Here is a 26,113-nt window from a genome sequence, read left to right as displayed (position 1 = left end):
TCACGCTCACAATCACACCTAGGGAAAATTTACAGTGTCCAATTAAGATTCCGTGCATGTTTTTTGGAATGTGGGAGGAAACCCACGCAAGGGGGACATGCAAACTCCACACAGGAAGGCCATGGCCGGGATTCTAACCTCAAACCTTTGCACTGTGAGGCGGACGTGCTAACCAGTCAACCACGGGCCGCCACCGCAGGATATATCATAAATAATATTCATATTCAGAGTAGTATTTAATAGAAATAATGTTCATAAATTCTGGCCGTTAGTGGCTACTGTCGTAGGGAATGGGAGGTCCAGATTCAAGACTAATCATAAAGTGCGGTTGTTTCTTTGTTTACAGGTGATCCTGACAGTTTACCTCAACGACACACAACAGATGCTGACTGAGGTCCCGGTTACTCCTGCAACCAGAGTTGTGGATGTTGTGGAATACTGCAAAGAGGCAGGCGAAGGAGAGTGTCACTTAGCCGAAAAATGGAATGGACATGGTGAGTCTGTTCTTGGCTTCCTCAGCGCCTGAAAGTAGCCGCTGTCAAGCCACTTTGAAAAATAGAGAATGCTGGATTTCTCCTTGATAGCAAATTTTTTTTCCCAAATTTGATTTTTTCCCTCTCCCTACCCAGCATTTTTCCTTTCTGAATTCTGATTGTAATTTCCCCATTGCGGGACAATAAAGGATCTTAATTACAGACCCATTCCAAACCTACCCTTCTTAACCAAAAAAACGTAAATACTGTAAACCAACTTGTGATTCTGTGCGCCATGTCAGCTCAGTCCCTCATTGTAAGAGGGCACTGTCTCTCTATTGATCAATGCCAAAGAACCCATTGAAGGACGACGCAGGACATGTCACATTATGTGCCAGACATCTGTTGTCATGACCGCGAGGCGTCTGGACCCACCAATTGTTGAATATGTCACACTAAACGGGCTGCAACAACGCCTCAAGACAATTCAAAATCGACTACGAGTCACTATGTTTGTCTGCAACGCGTCTATCGGCTCAAAATCGAGCTCCATTTGTGTAGTCTGAAATCGGCATTACTTGGACTCCCTCAAAAAGCATTAAACAGCTGCAGCTCATTCAGAAGACTGCAGCTTTGGTTATCTCTTCTATGCTCGTAACTGTTGTAAATACTTGTAGGTATTGTGTCTTTGCTTATAAGATAAGATAAGAAAACCTTTATAAGTCTCGGAATGGAGAAATTCACAATTCACAGCAGCAAAGTTATGAAAGGAAGAAGTAGAACAATAAAATATAGGAGCTGGAAAGGCAGCCACTCTCGCGGCGCCATTTTGAAGTCAAAATAACAAAAATAACACAACACATAGCACACAGACAGTCGCGCAATCTTCACCACTTTTCTGCATACACTTTGTTGTCTGAAGCAGTTATAGATGAAAGAGGAGAGGATGTGATGTGGATTAACCCTTTAATTGTGCATCTCTGGAAGAATCCCCACCCACTGGGTTGATACAGTATATCCCTCTTCCTCAAGTGGCGGACCGCGATCCACGATCGGACCGCCGACCTCCTCTGTCCGGACCGCCGACCTCCTCTGTCTGGACGGCCGACCTCCTGTGTCCGGGCCTCCTCTGTCCGGACCCTCGGCAAATTGTATTAAATAATAAATTATAAAGTGATTTTTACGTTATACATTTTATATTTTTGGACTATAATCTGCGCATTACCGCGATCGCTTGTTAAAATTATCCGTTGTATTATTTGCGTGCACGAACAGATGTATTGCATAGGACGCAGCAGCGCGACTCTGTGTGTGTATAATGTTTGACGAACTGGAGACGGGGGCATGTCGGCGATAACGATGCGCTGATTGGCTCCTCTGAACTTAAGGTGTGCCCATACATCAGCGTCACGCATTCAAAATTGATGATTGTGTTAGGAAACAGACGCATGCGCGACGCCACAGTGTGCTCACAGCTTCAGCACAGGAGAGCCACACACAGACAATTATACAAGACAAATCGCAGGACGTTTCGATTGTGTGCAGTTTTGTTCCCGTCTACCCGGGGATCTTTGCAGCTGTTTAACAGCAGAACACCGCAACATGTTAAATGAACATCCCAATGGCGTCCTCAAGTAATATTTGCATGCCTCAGACATTGCATTCACCTTTAGTGGAAGAACAGCACTGCACATTCCTGTGCTCCCTTGTGTCAGTATTTAAAATGGTTCTTAACTCCTCTTCTGACATATTTTTCAATGATTTCAGAGGGGATGTGAAAAGGGGAATTGTACAAATGAAAATAATATTTTTGTTTTCATTTTTAGTATTTATTTTGGTAAAATTAGTATTTTGTTTTGCTTTTGTTAAATTAAGGAAAAAAGACAACTACTGTTTAACAAAGTTAAAGTACAAAATGTCTTATTTCCCTAAAAGGGCTATTTCTATTATTAAGCAGGCACAACTTAACAAAATAAAAGAGTTCCTCTGCCTCAACACAATACCTCTCATTATTTGCTGTGTACTGGCAAAGTGAATAATTGTTATTTTCATGCACCCCATTATTGGTTGGTTGTGAGGAGTGTTGATTTGTATAAGCTTGGCTAGACCATACTAAATGGGCATATTGCCCTGCTCCCCATGACCACCGTGCATGGGACCGGACCTTGGTCTTATAAAAAAAAAAAGTTTACCGACAGCATTTCTAGTTGAGGACCACTGCAGTATATACTGGACAGTGGGATACTCACAAACAAAGCCAAGCCCATTCAAACATAACCCAATTTTATGCCTTGTCAAAGTAAACCGACCAGTCCATCACATGCAGACACTGTGAACCACTGTGACCTACATTCATTCAATCCAGGGTGTTAGAGCAGTGATCCACATCACAGATTACATGTGACTGAATGGTCAGGCTATAAAAGGGTCTGATACTCAAATGTTTTTTTTTTAAGGTTGACCATGTACACTAGTACACAACAAATGGAAACAAGAAATGATGTGTTATGACAAGAGGTCATGTCTCAGGGCTACAACCTCATGGCTGGTGTGTTTTTTCTGATATGTGTTGATGCCATATGCCATTGTTCAGGATCCTGCTGTTCGCCTTGACAGAGTGATTGGCTGTACTAGTATATCACTTAGATGTTTCTATTTTTTTTTCATTGTAGTTTTTTTTTACCCACCCTCTCGCTGTTCTTTGCCATTTTCATTTAATACACTGCTCATTTTCTAATCTTTTATTTATTTTTTTTACTTATCATACTCATAATCCCTCAAGGGAAATTCATCTCACACACTGCTATTAAAAAAAGGTGTTGCTCAGCACACCAGCACACATGCAAAGAGATATTCTCCAATGACTCATATGGCTCATGTTTGACCTCTATCATAGGTGTCTATGTGTGCAGACAGATATGTGTCGATGCACCGTCCTCGTTATTCGCCCCTCAGGATATGAGGCATTACGATAGTTTTACGTAGATGTGAATGTCCCAGAAAAAGTGTTCACCAGTCAGACACTCCCTCACTTTGCTGACCACTACTGAGAGAGAATATGAACTAAAATGGACGCAGTTAAAAGTTAAATGGCCATACTTTTTATTCTTTATTCTTTGTTTTTTACATTATGCACAACTCTCATTTATTGTGCCATAATATAATTGTAATATGTATTTGGTACATATTTTGATGCATTTTTATGCTTCATAAAACATATATGTCTGAATTTTGGGTGACTTGGAACGGATTAGGGCATTTGCATGGAAAACACGTCTCCACTTACAAAATTTTCTAGTTCTTCCAGAACCAAATAATTACCAAAGTAGAGGTACCACTGTTTAGTGAAAAATCCAGAACTATCAGAACCTCGCTGGCCACACTGCTCTTCTTACCAATAGTCTTCCATTTGTGCTTGTTAAGTCGAGCTTTTAGGGCAAGTGTCAGTAATTTTGGCCTGTTTGGTGGATATTTTCAACCGAAACTTATCAGCCAATCTTAGAAAAGTTGTACTCTAAATTCAAGATTTTTATTTGCATTTAACACAAAGTTCAATGGAAATCGGAGTTTACATATTATTATGGAATGTAAAATAAAATAGGATATATTGGATTATAAAATTTGGTCCATATTTCACAGCACTGCGCAATATGTCTTTTGTGTCTTGATGTGACATCGTCTTTTACACACTTGAAAATACGACGGCTCTCAACTAGCGCTGGTCTGCGATGGTGTAAAGTTTTTTTTAAATGACTTGCTCCTTGTTTTTTAACAAACGGTTGCTTTTTTTGCCGAGCTGTTGCTTTTTATCTTGTATTTGGATTTGCTTTGAATTGCAATAGGAATCTCAACTACTGTACTGTGTTAAACAGACATCTTGATCAATCGATGTGAGGTTTACATCGATCTGTCACACTACGTCACATGTCTGTAAAACAGCTGTTTTAATTAAATCCATTCCAGTTCGTAATAGATTATGTCACACGTGAGCAGTTGACCAGAGATCTTCAATTGGAATGATTTCAGTCAGAATGACATAAAAGTCAGCATGTAAACCCGGCTAACGCGAATCGCTGAGAGAACTATTAATGGAATCGGATTCGCTAAATTCTTCTTGTCATTCTTTTTGACACCTTGGCTTTCCTTCTGTCTCTTGTCAGAGCGAGTTCTCCCTCAGCAGTTGTTACTCCTGGACCTCCTTCAGCAGTGGGGGGCAAGGAGGCCAGAGGTCAGCTTCTACCTGCGACACTGTCCCTCCTTGCCACAAGGTACAGCACACATACTATACTTTAGCCACAGGGCGTAGCTACTCTTTTATCCTTGAAGTGGCCAGGGTGTCAACATTCATTTTTATATAGTACTCCGATTTTCCTCACACATTACAAAAACATGCACTGAACACCCTAAATGTGGGGGAATCCCCCCCCAAATCCTCAAATTATCTGAAGGGGTGGGTCCAAGCATATTTTATGGGGGGGGGGGCAGTGCCCTCCCTCAACCCTCTCTTGCTCTGCCAGTGTTTAGCCATACCATCCATCCATCCATCCATCCATCCATCATCTACCGCGTATCCGGGGCCGGGTCGCGGGGGCAACAGCTTTAGCAGGGAAGCCCAGACTTCCCTCTCCCTAGCTACTTCTTCCAGCTCTCCCCGGGGGTTTAGCCATACCAACTGTATTTTATATGATATCTTTAACTCCTGTGAGACAACAATATTGTGAGTCATGGCATGTTTTCATCTATTCTATTTTTGCTTTTTTTTTCATTGTACCCTCTTTGTATGGTTGTTGTGTGGCTTTCCAGCAGCTCCTATATTTTGTTGTTCTACTTCTTCCTTTCATTACTTTGCTGCTTTGGGAATTTCTCCATTGTGAGACTAATAAAGGTTTTCTTATCTTATCTTAATATTAGTTGTCATATTTTTTTCGAAGGCAACATGATACTCTATCACAAGAAGAAAACTCCCCAGTGAGTGCTGTTTAATGAGGTTTATAGGTGAGGTCAGGGGCTCAGTCAGTAATTAGCCTGATAAGATGATTACAGTTATATAACATGCATGGTGCAATCTTGAATGGGTGGAGAGGTCTGCTTAAGAAATATTTATGACTGTGTTGTGTGCCTGGCGTAATGTAATTCATGGGGGTGGTTCATTTAATTTCAGAATGGATCATGGGTCGTTCTTCCCAACACCCAAATAAAACTTGTAAATGACGCATACTGAGCTCTGATTCATGTTTTTCCAGTATTTTCAAAAAAGGTCCATGAATGTCCCATAGCAATCCAGTCAAGTGACAAAATGTACAGAAACTGACAGTCACAAGTGCCAGTTTTTGTGTTGTTATGACGGCCAGCGAAACCAAACTTCCCTTAACCATACGAAGGTCTCGGGCTTGCTGGAGCCTATCGCGGCTGTCTTCAGGCAGCAGTACCCTGCGACTGGCTGGCAACTGGTTCAAGGTGTCCCCTGCGTACTGCCCGAAGACAGCTGGGATAGGCTCCAGCACCCCCGTGACCCTTGTGAGGATAAAGCAGATCAGAAAATGCATGGATGGATGTAAAGTCCCAGTCCAACTCCCGTGTCGTGGTTCCGAATACGAATGGAGGGCAGCCGACAAACCAGGGTGCAAGTTCTATTGAACAACAGGAAGTGTCCTACTTGGAGTCCATTGACATTTCCATGCACTGTAGAGGCATCAAGCCCTGTCACCGACTGCCAAAAAGTAAGCCTAATGCCAAATGAGTGTAATAATGAGATTTGTCAACAGAAAATGCAAAGTCGCTTGCGTAAACAAGGAAGAAAGCTAAGTGATGTATTTCATCAGCACTTAACAAAACCCAATGCTGGAATTGCATGGAAAGCATGGAATCTGAAGAAACGAGGGAAAATTCAAAGCACATGGACTATGAACGGCAAAACAAGTTGAAGGGTCCTCCAGAGGAAGCCAAGATAAAAAAGCAACTTGTAAGGCAACTCACCTCCATCACAGACATAAAGTCAAGTCAAGTCAAGTCAAGTCAACAGTATTTATAGAGCACTTTCAAACAGCCATCGCTGCATACAAAGTGCTGTACATGGAGCGATTTAACATATACAATAAACAGTAAGACGAATCAGTAATAAGTAATAAGTAATAAGGCGGTAGAAAGCACCAAGCAGTAAAACCAATAGCAAATCTAAGTCATGCTGAGTCAAACGCCAAAGAATACAAGTGAGTTTTGAGGAGGGCTTTAAAGATGGGCAGCGAGGAGGCTTGCCGAATGTTCAGTGGGAGGTCATTCCAGAGAGATGGACCAGCAACAGAAAAGGCTCGATCCCCTCTGAGCCTCAGTTTAGTTCTTGGTACGTCTAGCAAAGACTGGTCCACAGACCTGAGGCGCCGGGCAGGGGTGTAGGGGCGTATGAGCTCAGAGAGGTAAGGTGGCGCGAGATTATTCAGAGATTTGAAAACAAAGAGGAGGATCTTAAAAATAATTCTAAAATGAATGGGGAGCCAGTGAAGGGATGCCAAAGTAGGAGTTATATGCTCCCTCTTACGAGTACCAGTCAAGAGGCGAGCAGCGGCATTCTGTACCAGCTGAAGGCGCTTGATGGAGGACTGGCTGACTCCAAAGTACAGGGCGTTGCAGTAATCGAGCCGGGATGTGACAAAGGCATGAATTACTGTCTCAAAGTGTTCATGTGAGAGGAGAGGTTTTATTTTGGCCAGCTGTCTAAGGTGAAAGAAGCTGGATTTAACAACGGCACCAATTTGCCGATCGAGTTTGAAATCACTGTCCAGTTTAAGTCCCAAGTTTGAGACCGTTGATTTCAGATAAGGAGATAGGGGGCCCAAGTCTACAGGATGGAATGTACAAGGTCCACTGGGGCCAAACAATATCACCTCTGTCTTCTTTTCGTTGAACTTCAAGAAATTTTGTGCCATCCAGGTTTTGATTTCTACCAGACAGGATAGGAGTGGCCTTAATGAGAAGGTGTCTTTCTTGCTCAGTGGGACATAGATCTGGCAGTCATCTGCATAGCAGTGGAAAGGAATACCATGTTTCCTTAAGATGGAACCCAATGGGAGCAGATACAGCGAGAACAGCAGAGGCCCCAGAATTGAGCCCTGTGGAACACCACATGACAGGGGAGCAGTGCGTGATTCAGAGCAGCCAAGGCTGACACAAAAGGTCCTGTCAGCTAGATAGGACCTAAACCAATCAAGAGCACTCCCGCCAATGCCCACCAAGTGCTGCAAACGAGTCAGCAGAATACTGTGATCCACTGTATCAAATGCTGCAGTTAAGTCCAATAAAACCAGACACACGTGGTCTCCAGAGTCATTTGCCAGGAGGATGTCATTAGAAACGCGTAACAGGGCTGACTCCGTGCTAAAGTCAGCTCACTGATACTGATAACGACTGTCACACATGAAGCATGAACACTGAACAACTTTAGGGATCTTGAACTTTTACCTTGATGCCTATGAACTTCATTATGTCCATTGAGTGAATAAATCGCGGGGTGGTATAACAATATTTGTTGACTGTCCACTCCCCTTCAAAGTCATTCAAGAAACCTCCTCTGTAATTGAGAATTTTTTAGAGTGCATCTCAATTGGAATTTGTAACCACAAAAAGAAAAATATACAATAGAAAATAATATAGCTCTATTTATACAGGACATTTCACAAAAAGGGTGGCACGGCAGTCGACCCATCTCCCTTTTTACCACAGCTCTCATAAATCATTGAAAAATTATTTCATGTATGCAGTAATTGATGCCGGCAGTAATTGATAGAGTTGACGAAATCCAGCTGGGGTATTTTTTCAGAATCAGAATCAGAATCAGAATCATCTGATTATTGGCCAACTATGTCGAATACACAATGAATTTGTCTCCGGTAGTATAGGCTACACTCGTTTCATCATAGACAAAGACGTGACAAATAAGTATGGAAGGACATTCCGTAATTAAAGGGTACCGTTGTGCGATGGTACCACCCAATGACAGCTGTGAGACAATGTGCAAAGTATCAAGCAAAGCTAAAGTGATCAGTGGTAGAATACAATACTATAAAAGTTGTGCAGTTGGTGCATAAAATCATTGCACCATTTTAAAGTGACCAGTAGCAGTATTTGTAGTACAACAAGTATGCAATTGTGCAGATGTCCTTGAGCTTAAAGTGTCTGCTGCTGTGGAATATAGATAATTGACAGTATGTCCAGAGCTGGAGCTACAATGATTATAGCGGAAATGCTGTTCCACAGGGTTGTGCAAAATTGCAAAGAGCCACTAGTCAAGTAGATTTGGGTTACCACAGGAGTGTCAAGCTCCGGTCCTGGAGGGCCACTGTCCTGCATGTTTTCCAAGTCTCCCTGTTGCAACACACCTGATTCAAATGATCAGATCATCAGCAAGCTCTGCGGAAGCCTGACGTTGAACATGTTCATTTTGCTGTGGGACTTACCCAGAACACTTCACCAGGGAGGCGTCCAGGAGGTATCCTTATCAGATGCCTGAGCCACCTCATCTGGCTCTTCTCAATGTGGAGAGTCCGCACACCCTGCGTAGGAAACTCATTTCGGCCACTTCTTTACATAAATGATGTATGTAATGTCTCTAAAGTATGGACTCTGTCCATATTTGATTGACATGTCAAGATGCTAATTGTCTTGGCCACGGTAACGCTAATATTAAATACACAATCTAGCTAACCCCGCATATCTAATGCTCAAAGTTTTTCAATATTGGTGAATAATTGGTCCTTGCCACAATTAAGACTGAGTTGTTGTTACTCTTCTTACATTGAGAAAAAACAAAAAACTGTGCATTCTTGTCTTCTGCCCCCCACCGTTGGAATTAACGGTTGCCAGTCCGCGAAGGGTATGGACTTGTATGGACCGGTATGCAGCAGAAAAAAGGTCGAGGTCCACTGCTCTAAATCACTGCACTACTAGTGTCTGTCTGTCTGTCTACTTTTCTGTTGTGACAAGATTATTCCACTGCATTTTCCACCTATTCATTTTGATTGGTTGGTGATAATTCCAGGGTGAAGCCTGCTTCTCACCCAAAATTGGCAGACATAGACTCTAACTCACCTGTGACCCTCATTCCGACAGGCATTCCAAATAATATTTGGATGCTGAGTAACCAATTGGCAACAAGGCTAACTAATTTCGATGTTTCTGCTTCTCTATACAGGAAGTCAGGAGACTTTGGACACAACTTGGACCACAGAAGCAACAGAGGGCACCGACACCAGTGTAAGCATGCACCACACAAACACATACTGTATTTCTACTACAAACAGTGCTTGCAGTATGTACAATCTGCACACAATTATAGCTATTGTGTTAATGGTTGAGTTGCTATACCTGAACAAACAACAAAGTTCGAACCACATTTTGTCTGTCATTTCGCAAAAGTCAAGGAGTTGTCTTATTAGCAGGTTTTTGTTTTTTTTTGGTCCCTGATGCTTTTGCATCAGACCAGATGCTTCCTTTACCCATGCTGCTTAGGGTGCCAATGACCATGTTTATGTCTAACAGTGTGTTGGTCAGTCTGGCTGTGAGTCAACTGGTGTGTGTGTGTGTGTGTGTGTGTCTGTGTGTGTGTGTGTGTGTGTGTGTGTGTGTGTGTTGGCTAGTCAGTGAAGGTGGGATTAGTTTGGTCTCATGACATAACCAGACTAAGAGGATTGTTAGCTAGCCAAACAGCTCCTCCTCATCCTCCTCGTCCTCTCACCTTTCTCACTTCTCCGCGATCGTCTTGCGTTGCTTTCTCCATTGTGTAATTTTTACATTTTCTGCAAAGACCAAAAGAATTGTGCAGCGGCAGTTTGGAAGGGTGGGGTAAGTTCAATGTGTTTTTCATGGAACAAAATGTGGTTTTCATTCATTTTTACGTGATAATAATAATATCACATAAAAATTAAAAATGTGAACCAAAACAAGCTTAGATTGTTATGAGTCACTGCTCAACCCTTCAAATAAACTAACACCATCCAAGTAAAATGTACTCAAAATCTCACTTAGAATTTCTGAGTGAAATAATTTTCAGATTTTTTTCAAGTAAATATCACTCAATGTTTTTTGGTGTGTGTTGTCGACCGACAGTAAAAAGACTAAAATTCCCAGACGACTGTTCGACCTATCTTCCCGCAAACAGCTGTGCTATAATACAGAAATGAACATATTTAAAATCACATTTAAACTTAACCCCAACGGCTCATGTATTAAATTGATTGCAAGAGACGTATATAAATAATTGTTATAATTATAGTTTTATAATTGTATGTAGTTGTATGTAATGTAAGACGTAAAAGTAAAAAGTATTAAGCTAGCTGTCTTCATTTGAACAAATTATTCACTTGTTAGCTTCATTATGATTAGCTTGTAATGAGCATCGCCGATTCATATTGCTACAAGTCTTCTTTAATTAATTGACTTTTAATGTTGTGGATGCTTGTTAATGCTCTTGTAACTTATGTTAACCTTCATTATTATTTTAGATAAGCTATAGTGGAACGCCATGACTAGAGTTCTTGTTACCAGTGTCAATCTGACACAAACATTAGCTCCTTCGTCATTATTCAAACTGAGAAACATTCCTGAAAAACTGCAATCATGTGATCAAAGTAGACTTTGATATTGGGGGAAGATGCTGGTCTCAAAAAATGGCAAAAAATGTATTGTGAGGATCTCTCTGGGAATGCTTGGCAGAGTCCCCCATCAGAAAACGTTTCAATTCCCACCTTGGCAGAACTTCCCTTACATTCCGGGAAGGCCGGGAACATAGAGTCCGAGTGGACAATGTTATGCACCTCTATTGTTGAGGCAGCCGACTGCAGCTGTGGCTGTAAGGTGAACGATGATAGTTGTGGCGAACTGTTGGGGGAAACTAGCAGGGAATGATGCTGGCAATATGAACAAGGAGTCCTCTTAGGCCTTCGGGTCTGTGGGACTCCAGAGGCAGCTGATGGCTAGCTCAAAAAAAAAAAAAACTTTGGTGGTCGCTGAGGCACTTGGGTGTGGAAGGCGTTTGGTGAAGCCCTAGAAAACAACCTCTGGACAGTTTTGAATAAATTCTGATCCTGTGTCTTGGGTTGAATTTATTTCTATGACTGTACTTCCATGCCAAAGCATCATGACTTTAAATCAAAAATTCGCTAAATCTTTCTACTAACTGGTGGGCTGCCAGTCTTCCTCGCAAGCTACACAAAAGCATACTACCATTTAGTTCACTGCATGACAAATGTGTTTCCTGAACAGAAGAAGTCCTAAACCTATGTACAGAACACAGCCGAGACACATGGTTTACTGATGGACAAGCGGTAGGTAGTGCGGTTCAAATGTGTGACCAGCATAAGCCAAAGCCTGGGGCAGCAGGAATGTCTGAGTCCTGTGATTAGAGATCAGGAGGAATATTTTTACTGGAGGAGCTGAGCATCTGATTCGGTGATGGGGGTGAATGAATGCTGAAGAGATCAATGTGAACAACCTTGTTTTACCTAAATACATACAATGGTGTTTTGGCACACCGGAATCGAAGCTAATAAAAACAAATGATTATGCACAGTCATTTGCACTCCTTTACTACTAAGCCACGCTGTTGTAATATGCCCAAACTGTGACATTGGCTTGATGAAATAGTCAGCGATGTCCTTGAAAAAGATGTTACTTGGATGCCAGCATATGGTATATTGCGCTGAAACCTAAGTGTGCCTTTTCACATTAGTGGTGCCTTCACAGATGTGCAAATTCCCCATGGCATGGGCACTAACGCACGCCAATACATCACATGATGACCTTTAAACTTTGTGCTGATAACAATGGGAATGGTACTTTTCCTTTTTTGACCCAGAGAACACAAAAGTCTATGATTTCCCTCCCAAATTTGAAATGTGGCCTTGTCAGACCACAGTTTTTCACTTTACGTCAGTCCATCTCAGATGAGCTCATGCCGAGAGCCGCTGACTGCGTTTTTGGATGTCGTTAATAAATGCTTTTTGCTCTGAATGGTAGCGTATTAACTTGCTAATTTTTTACGTCACAATTTTTTTGAAGTGTTCCTGTGCCTTCGTGGCAATATCCGAAACACAATGATGCCAGATTTCTAATGCAGTGCCATCACAAGGATCCAGGATCACGGCCGTTGAGTTTTTCAGCCTTGTGGCCTCCGTGCTCTGTTTTCTCCAGTTTCTCTGAATAGTTTGAGGACATTATGGATCATAGATGATTAAATTACAGTGATGAAATTAATTCCTTGAAATGACACATTGAGAAATCCTCTTCTTAAACTGTTCGACTATTTGCTGACACATTTGTTCACGTTTGCTTGTGCACAGCTGAGTGTTTTGACGATGCTCCTTTTATACCAAATCATGAGACTCACCTGTTTCTAATTCACTTATTCATCTAGGGAATACTCCAAAGAGGTGTTCTTTGAGCATTCATCAACTTTTACACAGTCATATTTATTTATTTACTTACTTGCTTGCTTATCTTAAGGTGAACACAGGCGGACACAATGAACTCGCTACCGGTTTATTGTCAGGGAGAGGGACAGGTCGAGGTGGCAGGAACTAAAGGCAGACAGAGAAACCAAATCGAGGTCTACTGGGAAGGCTCGAACGTAACAGCTCGGCAGCAGCAAGTACAGCAGGTAAGATAATTGACAAACTAACAACGGCTATTTAGAATGGCCCTTAGGCTGCAGGGGTGAGTGTGGCTGATGAGGTGAAGACTGGTAGGTGTGTAGGTGAGACAGGGACAATGATCGGGGAGACACCCAGCCCACACTGAATTTAGGGAAAGGTAACCAAAAACAACAGAGGCAGGGGCCACACAGTGGGACACTGAGGGCAGAAAATGTAGTCCAACATTTGGAGCATGTGAGAAAAATGAGAAAATATTTGTAAAAACAAAATATTCATCAGTTTCAACATTAAATAGGGTATCTTGCATTTGCAGTATATTACAATTGCATATGGGTTGAAGAAATGTGCAAATCATTGTGGTCTGTTTTGTTTACTTTTACGAAATGTCTCAACTTCATTGGAATTGGAGTGTGAGCCTGATCCAAGTAAACATGACAGGAAATGATATGACCTGTGTTTTGACAGACAATAGAAACAACCCATTCTAACAATATGAAAATACAATCATGCAGTTGACGTTTTTTAATTTCTATAGGATCTACAAATATATTCTAGATAAACAAAAATGAAATGATCTTAAATCAATCACTACACGGTGGGTACAGCAGTCAGTTTTTACAGCAAGCAACAATCATATTGCAAAACAATGCAAACGAAAGACTAAAAAGATGTTATCAACTACGATAAAAATTGAGTTTTTAAGATATGAATATCAACTATACTACAGATTGAGTATGAAAATATGCTGTTCTGCAAAATCTGGAATGCAGGGCCCTGGCAGAGGTCAGAACAATAAAATCTTTTTTTCTTTTTTTTTTTTTTTGCTTTGTTATTTCAGATTTTGTTTCCAATTCCTGCAGCCCACACACACCCAAAAACGTTACCTAGATGACTGATCCAGATTCCTTTGCATGCTTGTAAGTGTGTGTGTGTGTGTGTGTGTGTGTGTGTGTGTGTGCGTGTGTGCGTGTGTGTTGCGACCCTTCCACATAATGGCAACAGAGGAAGGGCCTAACATAAGTGTAGGAGTTGGGGAGGATTAAAATGTGGTGTGCTGTCAAGGTTTGGATCTTCTAAACACAAACAAGTACACATACTGGGGGTGGAGAGGACGGGGGGGGTATGGGGGGCACAATTTGATGACACTAGATGACTAAATTAAAGTAAAACACTTCCAAATCCCATTGCCTTATGAATGAAGTGAACAAAGCTAGTTATGGCGAATAACTGATTTGTTACACTAAACAAAAGACAGCGGAATGAAAACACACATATGGGATGAGTGCTGACAAACACATAACAACACTGCCAGCCCCCGTATGACTTCACACAGCCCACCCTGAAAGCAACCAAGACCTTTTTCTTTTTTTTTTTAATACAGTGATGGTTAATCTTGTCAGGTGGTGGCACACCTGAAACTATTTGCTCATGGGGTCAACCTCCACTGCACTTATTGGTCGGCTGAGTTCGGGATGAGGGCCAACAATTAGGAAGGAGCAGGGGGCTTGTTCTCACACACAGACAAGATTAACCCCTAACACAAAACCTCCCCCAAAATTAATGGCCAGGAAATACAGTGGGCCGTTAACAGTGTGTGTGTGTGTGTGTGTGTGTGTGTGTGTGTGTGTGTGTGTGTGTGTAGGTCGGGTGGTGTGGGGGGCGGGGGGGTTGGTCAGGTGGGTAGGTGAGACTAGATGTCGTTGCAGCAAAAAGCCAACTGCAGCAGCATGACAAGGACTCAGTGCGGGAGAGGTGAATGAATGCCGACAAGCAAAAGGGTGGAAGAGAGATGGTTCAAATGTACTAAAGACAAAAACAGTATAGGAAGTAATTTTCATGTTTGAAAACTGGATGAATTAAGGGGACAATTGTGTATCTTTAAAAAAAAACAATTTCTGCTAACTTAAGTAAACACTGATTATTTGTGACTACATTATATAGTTTTGACCCTACACATCATGTGCGACCATACCAAAAACAGACTTCATAAAGGGATGAAGAAAGGGAGGGAGTGAGGGAGTGTGCCTCACACAAAGAGGAGAGAGAGAGAGAGAGAAAGAGAGGTGTGTCGTAATTCATCAGTTGCGAAATGGGAAAGTTGTGATCAGAATTGCTTTGTTTTTTACGCTGCTACAAGCCTGCGGCATCCTTCGTCGACCAGAAAGCGTAAAGGGCTGCTGTTTGTCCGGAGGTGCGGTCAGAATGGAGTGGAATGAAGTGGATTTGGTGCAGGAATTTACCGTTGAAGGGCAATGCAGCAAGATTAAAGTCCGCTCCTGCAGGATCACTTGGGACAGCCTGCAGGTAAATACAGCATGGCAGGAAACTGATTGAGATTGCATGTTAATATCAGTTGGGGAAGGACAACAGCTCAGTCTGTGTTGATTACATGAGCTATGCAAGCAAAGAGCCCAAAAAACTGCCTTTTCCCTTGCCGTGCAGTGCTTGGCCGTAACTAAGAAATACTTGCATTTTATTTTGGATGTTCCAAGTATGACAAGTGATTCACATGGGTTAACATGCTCAGCTTCTACAAAACATTAACTTGTGAAATGAGCAAGGGTTGGTATGCAACACAGCACTGTGCTGCATTATAAATGGCTTAACGCAGCAATTTACTGAAGTGGTATCAATGGCAGTTTTTTTTTCACAACCACCATTTTGAATGGAACTATTCAAAAGTAAACCTCACCAGTTGCTTTATATTTGTAGTGATCTTTTTCCACCATATTTTTTCACTTGTGTTACCGTTTCGGTCTTGCTGGAGGTCTGCGCTCTACTGAGGGACATTCTGCACCCTGAACCTGCTGAGTTAAAAATTCTTTTTAACCCAGAATTTAGTAGCAGTTATAAGTGGTCATTGTGGAATCACTATTTTAACACTTATACAAGTGACCTTAAACTTTTGCACATTGCAAAGCCTTATTTCTGAAAAATATGTGAGAAAATGGAGGGAAACATGTTGTGGTACACTCGCCTGACGTGTGTGGGCAGCGTGGGATCAGTTCCCACTCAGTGGTGGTATGAATGTGGGTGTGAATGGTTGTTGTTCTCAAGATGTGCCTTGCTAGTGACTGGAGGCTCCAGCAACCCCCAGCAACCCTGTTCGGGGAAAAAGCGGTGTTAATAGATAGGGAAACCTAAGTGGGTGCATACTTCCAACAAATGGGGCAAACCAGGGATGCCCATGATGTTGATCGCGATCGAACAGTAGCTCATGAAAGGAGTGTGGGTCGCTCACATGGCATGAAGTCAATAACTCCCAGGCCTTCCAATTTTATGCTATTGATATATCTGCCTGTCAATGGCACTTGAATTAAGTTTAAAAAAAAATAAAACAGTCGGCCCTTGTCAATAATTTATTGTGAAAAGGAGAGATACCGACGCTCGTTCCTACCGACTGCTGTCAGGCTGATGAATAAAAAATAACAATCATAATAATAATAATAATTAAATGATGTGAAGGTAAATTGTAAATGGTACTGCGATTTATCCATTTGTGTTCATATTTAATTGAATTTATTTATTTATTTAATTGAAAGATGTTTGTTGTTGTTTTTTTTTCTCTTCTTCTTTCTACATACATTCTTGCTGCTGGAGGCTGTAAATTTCCCCATTGTGGGACAAATAAAGAATATCTTATCTTCTCTTATCTTATCTTATCTTATCTCTTGAATGCCAAACACGGCAACCAATCATATGCCTGTTGCAAGCCTCACCGCGCATGCGCATATACGGGCGCTACCTACCAAACCTAGATAATTAGCATTTTCCATTTTGTTTCATCTACTCTAAACTTAATAATAACATTTACAAATGACTCGGGGACCAAGTAAGCAAAGTATAGTGTTTCCATCCAGAGTTGGCGATGCAGTCGCTAGCGGTTTCCCTGGCGCTTCAGAATGACATGCAGACCAGAGGGGCCATCTGCCAGAATATTGATGCAAGGCCAGATCATGGGGGCTTTCCATGGCATATCGTGGCTGCCAGTCAGTCTATGTGTTGGTGGTGACAACTGGGATGGCCCGCTGACCGACTGGTGCTTGCTGGCCGGCCGAAGGAGGGAAATGTGGAGAGGCATTTTGATAAAAAACATTCAGTCCAATTACAATTCCAACATGACTGCTATTCATTGTGAGGCCTGGAAAGTTTAGAGTAAAGTAAAGACAGAAAATAGACATGAGTTGCATTGTGCAACATAGATTCATGCATTTATGCACAAAGATGTTATATATTACATATCATTACTGTTGTCACGTCGCGTGTCCGCCAGCAGGGGGCGGGTTTTCTCCTCCGCCATCGGCACACCTGCCCGTAATTTCGGGCTGATTACCCCCCTTTATTTAGAGACTCCGGCAGTCATCTCACTGCCGGAGAATTCCACGCCGCGCCATTGTTCCTTCGCGAAAGAAAACCCTAAATTAATATTACTCGTTGCTTCCTAGCCTTCTGGCAATTGTCTAGTCGTTCAAGTTATTGATTGTAAGTAAATTATTCCTATAGCCTATTCAGATCTTCCTCGCTTTTGTTTTCCGCGAGCGTTTTCTGTTGTTACCTTATTTTTACCCTGGTCCTTATTTGACCAGCGCTTTTTGTTATTCTTCCTGTCGGGTATTTTATGTTTTGTATTAAAGACTCTTTTTGTTCTTTGACAAGATCTCGTTTTCTGTCTGCTATCTCGGGGATCCACTTCCTTATTTTTTGTTGTGCACGAAGCGATCTGTCTATCGCTTCGGGCACAACGTGACAACTGTATATATTGCATTTAAAGAATGCTCCAGTATATTTATTAATGAAACAAATTAATAAAGTAGGTACAGTGGTACCTCTCCTTACGAAATTTATTGGTTCTGGAAGAAATTTCTTAACTAGAAAATGTTGTAAGTAGAGACCTGTTTTCCATGTAAATGCCCTAATGCGTTCCCAACCCTGCCAAAATTCTGACATAAATGTTTTGTAAAGCATAAAAATGCATCAAAATGTGTAACAAATACATGTCACTATTAGATTATTGCACAATAAATGAGAGTTGTGCATAATGTAAAAAACAAAGAATAAAGTGAAGACAAAAAATGATGATCAATTAGCTTTTAGCTGAGTCCTCATCGTGTTTTTGCCCTTTTTTGTTCATGTTATCTCTCAGAAGTGGTATTTGCCTGGCATTTTGTTAAGAAATGGTCCAATAATGTTTGCTTTTGTCAGCTTTTAACAATCCTACGAAAAGATCCAAGGCAAATCAGCATAGCCCGTCAACCTCATAGTGCAGAGGTTTGGTTCCAGCTCCAGCCATCCTGTGTAGAGTTTGCATGTTCTCCACGTGCCTGTGTGAGTTTTCTCCGGGTACTTCAGTTTCCTCCTACATTGAAAAACATGCATGGCAGGATGATTGAACACTTGAAATTGTCCCAAGGTGTGAGTGTGAGCGGGGATGGTTGTTTGTCTCTGTGTGCCCTGCGATTGGCTGTCAAACCGGTTCAGGGTGTCACCCACCTTTTGCCCGAAGACGACTAGGATAGGCTCCAGCACCCCCGCGACCTTTGTGAGGATATGCGGATTAGAAAATGGATGGATGGATGGAAACATCAGCATAGTGAGCTATCGCCCAACTGGTGAACACTTTTTCTGGGTGATTCACATCAGAACACTTCATGGTTCGAAGGACGAATGATGAGGACGCTACATAGACATATATGTATCTATTTATCTATCTATACACATAGACACATATGGTAAAGGCCCCTCTTAGCCAATGGGATGCCAGGAAGATGCCAGATGAAAGCCAATGGCAGAGTAGCTTTAAATATGTTGCCTTGAGGAAACTCTGAGCTGCATTTAGCAGCCCATACTGTATTTTTACTAGAGCTGTCAGTTTAGTGCGTTGTTATTGGCATTAATTTAAATGAATTTTAACGGGATTAAAATTTTTCTCGCGAGATTAACGCGGCACACGTGACAAGCGGATGTTACGTTGCTCTATAAATGCACCAGAAACAAAACAAGCGCGCTGCAGAAGTCCACGCCCATGTCTGTTTTGCCAGCCACGGCAGCGTGAGACACCGAAAATGGATACTTAAAGAGTTTATGAATAGAAAGTTTCCGAACCGTTTAATCCTCACTAGGGTAGCGGGGGGTGCTGGAGCCTATCCCAGCCGTCTTCGGGCAGTAGGCGGGGGACACCCTGGATCAGTTGCCAGCCAATCGCAGGGCACACAGAGACGAACAACCACCCACGCTCACATTCACACCTAGGGACAATTTAGAGCGTCCAATCAGCCTGCCATGCATCAAATATGAATAGAAAGTTTACTTTTCAAAAGTTGCCATATTGCTCCACTGACAAGACCAAAGTTATCTGTTCTTCTCTCTCTGTATCATACAGGTATACGATGTATGCCACTGACGCGATTGTTACTTGTTTGGAACTATTTTGTGTGGAAGGTTACAGTGTTCTGTGTCCATGTAAATAGAGTGGGTGGAGCTTCTCTGTGTTCGTCTGACAGTGACAGTGCGCTACAGTGGTAGCGACCTAGCGAAAGTGAAATGTCTCCAGTGTTGTCATCGAACCAAGTGTAGTCATTCGAAATGAGGTCTACACAAAACCATAGAGAGACTTCCGCGCAAGAAGGACCAATACAATCAACATAGCCTGACTGTGTTAGGGGGAGTGAACCCCCCGCCCCCCTTTCAGAATGGTTTGCCCCTGCAGCACGGGGGAAGTGCGTGTGCTTGTTTGTACCGCCGGCAGTTTCCAATACAGCGGCACATAATGAACACTGGTGTCCGGTGTCTCGTTATTCTTCAACAAACATACAGAAACAGAGAAAAATGAAGTATGCAACCATGGTTTAAATCCACTATAGGCTGAGTACTAGTGTACCTTAGATGTGCACTTTACAATGTTATATTGCTCTGTTTTGATTTCATAAAAAAAAAGCTGTTAAAGCAGCTGTTGTGTGACAAAATATTTTTTTCACCGTTATTGATGGACAGTAATATTGTGTGAGAGATTATGTGTGAATAACTACACCAAGTGAAAAATGTTTATGTAAAATTGAAAATCGAAATTGTTATTTCAGTAAATATTTGCATTTGGCAGATAGAAAACTGATTCATGATTCCATCTTGATGAGAGCATTAAAATGGGGAAAAATAGGACAAAAAATGTAAAAGGAAAATCAGAAACGATAAAAAATGTGTGAGTAATCACAATTAATTTTTTAGTTTGAGTTAATTATGACAGTTGCATTTTTAATTAGATTAAATATTTTAATTGTTTGACAGCTCTAATTTTTACCTTTCCTATCTAATTTATTTCGTAACAAGAGGCTATATTTTCCTGTTGAGGTGTTTTGTAACTTGAAAATTTCGCATGGAGAGACATTCTTAAGTAGAGGTACTACTGTATATCATTTTGACATGGTCATCTTGCAGCTGACATGCTGAAAAAGTGTGAACCCCCCTGGGTTAAACAAACAAGAACGAGACAACTTTAATGTGACCAAATAACCTAACAGTGACCTGAATTTCTGTATTTTATGTACCGGTAAATATAGATGCCCTGCACGACCATGCACCACATCGGCAGTCTGTTGTTGCTGCTATAAATCATTGGTTGGCTTGTGACTCAGCATCAGGAGTCAGGATCACTGTCTACTTTGGGGCTACGTCAAACCAGCAATCTTCTAATTGCGAGGCTGCAACACCGCCTGCACTTATGCTTGCCCTCAGATGCTGTTCAATTAACAAATTGCCTCCACCAATCTAAGTCACACAAGGCATGTATGTGTTTATTTAATGAGCAATTTCCATACGTAAAAGTTTAAGTGGAATTTTGAGTGTTCGTGTGTTTGTGTGTGTGTGTGCGTGTGTGTCTGCATGTTCAGATCGTTTGTTTGTCTGTGACTTAACATAAACAATAGCAGGATGTGGCTGGGTTGGGTCCTTCCTTCCTTGATATCTTGTATTCAATTCCCTCTCCGTATTTGCCGTGATATTCACATCTTTCCAAATAAGGGATCTGCAAATGTTGACATAAAATGCTTACAATATTTTATATTTTGATTTATTTCTTGTGCCCGTTATAATCCATCAAGGAAAATTCAACACACTCTGCTGTTTGTTTGTGCTGCACGCCACACACAGTAAAAACAGATCACCCCCCAAAGCACCCATGCAAGAAGAGATGTCAGAGTTAAAACGGTATGCAAACTGTGCCGCCTCTCTTGGGTTTGAGGGGCTTACTGAGATCTTTTCAAAAAATAGGGGTCATTTTGTCCAGAGCGGGACTTGAACTGCAATCGGATGTGGTTTTCTTGGCATCACACAGACTACCCTATAAGTCGTGTTACATTTGGTGAACAGTAGTCTGTAATTATGTTTTCTTCAAAGAGAGCTGTGTGTATTGTTTATAAAAATGAGGACTTATTAAAACAAACAAACAGAGGAAAAAAACACTGGGCCAGGTTGGCCTGAAATGGACCTGCCTGAATTTCACAATTGCCACCCCACCTTCTGTTCCTTACATATGAGCTACTGCCCCCACATGGTAAATTCAGGCATATTTTGAGCAGTATGATCAGATTGCATTGCAAATGTGCTATCGTCACTGACAGTGTTCCAAAACTGAAGCCAAATAGAAATTAAAGATTAAAGATATCCTTTATTTGTCCTGCAATGGAGAAATTTACAATCAGAGTTCATAAAGGAAAACACTGGGTAGGGAGAGGGAAAAAAAAAAATCAGGCCATTTTACCCGGACTAAAACGATAACTCTGTCACCCTGCCAAGGCCACCAGCTGCTAACGTAATAACATTTCTGTTGCAAGCCGAAGAAGCTGGATGACCCTAAAATGTGAAGTGGAACGTGCGCAGCTGTTCACTCTCGGACGGCATTTATCTTGTGTCACTCTTATGGGTTCATCTTCTCAGGAACAAACTTATCCATCATCTGGACTGTGACAGTCTATAACAGATGGACCAATGAGAGGAGAAACACAAAGGAAATGGTGTTTTTACTGTAGTAGCGACACACACACACAGTATATACTGTATATATATATAGAGAGAGAGAGAGAGAGAGAGAGAGAGAGAGAGAGAGAGAGAGAGAGAAATTGTAAAGGTCTTTTTTTTAATTCATTGTTTATTTAAGAGAGAGAGAGCGACGAAAACTGTAAAAAGTATTTTTATTTATTTATTAATTGTTTATTTATTTATTTTTACTGTGCCAATTGTGTAGGTTCCCCGTGTGGAGCTAACTCTCTCTGAGCTCCAGGAAATGGCCACAAGACAACAGCAACAAATAGACGCTCACCAACAGATGCTGGTTTGTAAGGTAACTTTTTCACATATATATATGCACACATATATGCATATATGCATGCTCTGAATGGATTGCCTGTGCTTGTATATCTTCCACAAGTTGTCCTCTAAGGGTGGGGTGTCAAACTCATTTTTGTCGTGGGCTGTATTTTAGCTACCGTTTCCGTTGGAGGGCCGTTATGACTGGAACCATATCAAGAAGTCAAGAAAAACGGTTTTCTCCACTTTTGTTTAAGTTACTGTCATGACGGATTTGGTCACAAGTAAATGCTTACAATATCCTTCTTATTTATTACAGATGAGAATTTTAAATTTTGGTAGATTTTAGCGAGCATTATAGAATTTGACATGTTTGATTTGCTTTTGCGGGCCACATAAAATGAAGTGACGGGCTGGATCTGGCCCCCGGGCCTTGAGTTTGATACCTGTGCTCGCAGGACTGTCAAAAATGGACGTCAGTATTTTAGTGTCTTGCAGAATTTTTTCATGTGTAGCTCATACTTGTGTCGTGGGATTGGAACAGTATAGGAAAGAAATTAAGTCATCAGGAAGCCACAGCTGCTGGGATATTCAAAGACTCCAGGATGTGGGCCCTCCAGGAAAAGAACGAGTATAAATGCCACATCTCAAGCACATTTCGAGCAAGTTTATAAATTGATCCCAGGGATATACTGTATTTTCTCGGTTGGTAAATTTGTTTTAAATGTGACACTGGGGGTGATAAGAATGTTTTGTGTCTGTCTTCAAACAGAAAATTAGTTCAGTGTCTTTCTATCAGCAAGGGGCAACCCATAACTCATTTAATACCTCTGGCAAAAGTAGAAAAATAAGGAATGACAGCACAAGACCCAACTTTCAAAGGTGCTGTGTGAAGAAATCGCTGCATCGTTTTATGTGTGTAACACACTGCAGCTGTCACACTGCTGTTCACAAGCTTTAGAATTGGAATAAGAAACTCACAATTCATACAAAATTAAACGGAACTCATAGTGTTCAGACACGTTTTCCTGCTATAAGCCACCATCATTTGTGTGTGGCATGAAAATCACCACATACGTTTTCGTTTCTGATTATTTTAAGAACTCTGATAGATCCAGGGTCTTTTGCTTTTGTTGTTTGTGAGAGCCACCCTCACTCTATTCGTCTGAAGATGAAAATTCATTTACTGTACCATAATTATGGAATCCCTGTTCATATACAGTGGTACCTCTACTTACGGGTTTCTCTTTCATATACAAAATATATGTATGGGCTGCTACTCGCAGCTCCGAATTTCCTGAACGCAACATACCTATAGCTACTCTGTCATCGGCTATTACCGAGCATCATCCTGGCGGCATCCCATTGGCTAAGAGGGACCTCTTACCGTATGTGTTAATGGGTCCAGATAGATAAATAGATGTGTCGATGGAGCGTCCTCGTTATTCGCCCCTCGGGCCATGAGGCGTTCCAATAGTTTTAATTAAATTTGAATCACCCAGAAAAATTGTTCACCAGCCGGGCAATCGCTCACTATGCTGATGTTTGCCTTGGACCTTTTCGAAGGATTTTTAAAAGCCGACAAAAGCAAACGTCCTTGGATCGGTTCTTGACAAAAGGCAAAAAACACTTCTGAGAGAGAACATTGACTAAAGACGGCAAAAAACGATGAGGACACAGTTAAAAGTTAAATGGCTATCATTTTTATTGTAAGTTCTTTATTCTTTCTGTGCGGCCTGGTCCCCAATGACCCACGGACCGGTACCGGTCTTCGACCCGGCTGTAGGGGACTGCTGCACTCCATGATCCAGAAAAGTGTGAAATGCCACTGTCACATCAGGTCAAGAGGAATACCATCTGAAGTTTATCGAATGAACAAGGTGTCCGACAATGCCCCTTCGTGGAATTCTGTGAGATGTTCTTTGTTGCCATGTTCTGTACTTGTCCGACCAGTGTCTGAGTTTGGTCCGCATTCCAGGCAGTTGGATTCGTTTTAAATGAGGTTTGGATTCTGACAAGGGTGCCGCTTGTCACTGTTCATAACCTTTCATGAACAGAATTTCTAGATGCAGCTCATGCACTGAGGCATTCCAGTTTGGTGGCCGCAGTATTACGTCTCATTCAGCGGCGATCTTCAATTTTCACTGGAGTTGGGATGAGAACCATCATCTCCAAATCTGAGACCTTTTTTCATCATTCGGAAAAGGACGGAGTGACTCCAACAAGGACGAGCGCATGCCCCAACAACAGGGCTGTCACAAACAAATCTTTTTTGAATCGATTATTCCGTCAATTACTCAGGGAATAATCCCCGCATTCCTGCATTCCTAATTTTTGTAGTGGAGACAAAGCTGGTCCACCTCCTTGACAATATCTGAAGTCTCTATTTACATTTCAGGGATCATGTAGAGTGTGCATTATAAACTGAAATCTTTTCTCCTCTGTGTTTTAGGAGCAAAGACTGAACTATCTTCAACAGGGAAGCAGATCCAACCATGGACAAACACAGGTGGGATCCAGATGGCAATTTTGAACGCCAGTTGTAAAGAAAAATATGCAAGGCACGCTCATTTGTGGAGTGTACTATGTGCAGTTACGAGGAAAAGAATGGGAAACATTTGGAATTACCTGCATTTGTGTATGAGTTGGTCATAAAATTTGATCAGATCTCACATTTGAAGTTAAGTTTTCTGAAACAAACACACACTTAATGTTGTCATATACGAAGATCACAAATAATGGGCGCTAAATTGTGTTGTCCCCTCTCAGGCTCACTGCACACCAAGTGATGCGGATAATGTAAATGAAGTGGTTCAAACAATTATAGTTGGAGACTGTTCACCGCACACTAAGCATTTGAGCACAGCACATTTAATCACGTGTTATAAATGAAAAACGGCAACCCTGTATTGTGTTTTAGGCTCTCCATACAAGGCAATATCATATAATGTTATGTGATTTGTGTTCTAGCCTCAGGTACCTATGTAATTACAAATCTAGAAGAAGAATCATCTTTATTTGTCATGCGCGCGCGCACACACACAAACACATTCAAAACGTTGGCAGCCAATTGCAGGGCACACAGACACGAACATCCATCTGCGCTCACACTCACACCTGGGGCAATTTAGAGCAGGGGTCCCCAACCGCTGGGCCACGGACCGATACCGGGCCGCGGGTCATTTGTTGCTGGGCCGCACAGAAAGAATAAATAACTTGCATTCCTTCCGTTTTATTCATTTCGGAACCTGAAAAACGATTTATTTTGAAAAATTACCGGATTCTCTGTTATATCAATCTACAGTGTGTCACTCTTGACGCAGATGAATGCGCGCTTCTCGGTCACGTGATAGGTTACCACATAAAAAACAAACGTCTTCTGAAAAGTTTTTTTCAAGAAGGGTGAAAAGGACCACCCAGGATACAGCAGAGGAGCCTATGACTTTCAAGAAAGAGAAGACTACATTTAATAGACAGTATCAGGAGTCCTATTTCAAATACTACTTTATCTCAACGGGAGATTCACACGCACCAAGCCTACTCTGTATAATAAGTGGCGATGGTGATCGTATATTTCATGCACTTTTTTATCTGTGACGTATCTTATTGTTAAGGCACGTTTAAATGTTACCATCGTGACCAGAGAAATGCGGCCAGATAGGACGTTCCTCGTGTCATGATTCGTGTTTATTATGTTTTGAA

At 41.6% G+C, this 26,113-nt stretch overlaps 1 protein-coding gene across 8 annotated transcripts in view; it reads left to right on the top strand.

Annotated features, from left to right (window-relative positions):
• LOC127614394 (apoptosis-stimulating of p53 protein 1-like) overlaps window positions 1-26,113 on the top strand; it is an 82,610-nt gene that overhangs the window by 24,985 nt on the left and 31,512 nt on the right. For 5 of the 8 annotated variants that reach the window (XM_052085676.1, XM_052085674.1, XM_052085673.1 and 2 more), the window contains exons 2-6: window positions 347-494; window positions 4,634-4,741; window positions 9,658-9,719; window positions 22,350-22,445; window positions 24,864-24,920. In XM_052085676.1, coding sequence (XP_051941636.1) covers window positions 347-494; window positions 4,634-4,741; window positions 9,658-9,719; window positions 22,350-22,445; window positions 24,864-24,920 — 471 coding nt within the window. Of the gene's footprint in view, window positions 1-346; window positions 495-4,633; window positions 4,742-9,657; window positions 9,720-10,160; window positions 10,308-14,804; window positions 15,419-22,349; window positions 22,446-24,863; window positions 24,921-26,113 lie in introns of those variants that run through there. The other 3 variants (XM_052085677.1, XM_052085680.1, XM_052085679.1) reach the window with 3 other exon arrangements.

The sequence above is a fragment of the Hippocampus zosterae genome, chromosome 14 (assembly GCF_025434085.1).
Source record: "Hippocampus zosterae strain Florida chromosome 14, ASM2543408v3, whole genome shotgun sequence".
NCBI lineage: Eukaryota > Metazoa > Chordata > Actinopteri > Syngnathiformes > Syngnathidae > Hippocampus > Hippocampus zosterae.
Note: the sequence above shows the minus strand (reverse complement) of the source record. Positions and strands in the feature narration are given on the sequence as shown.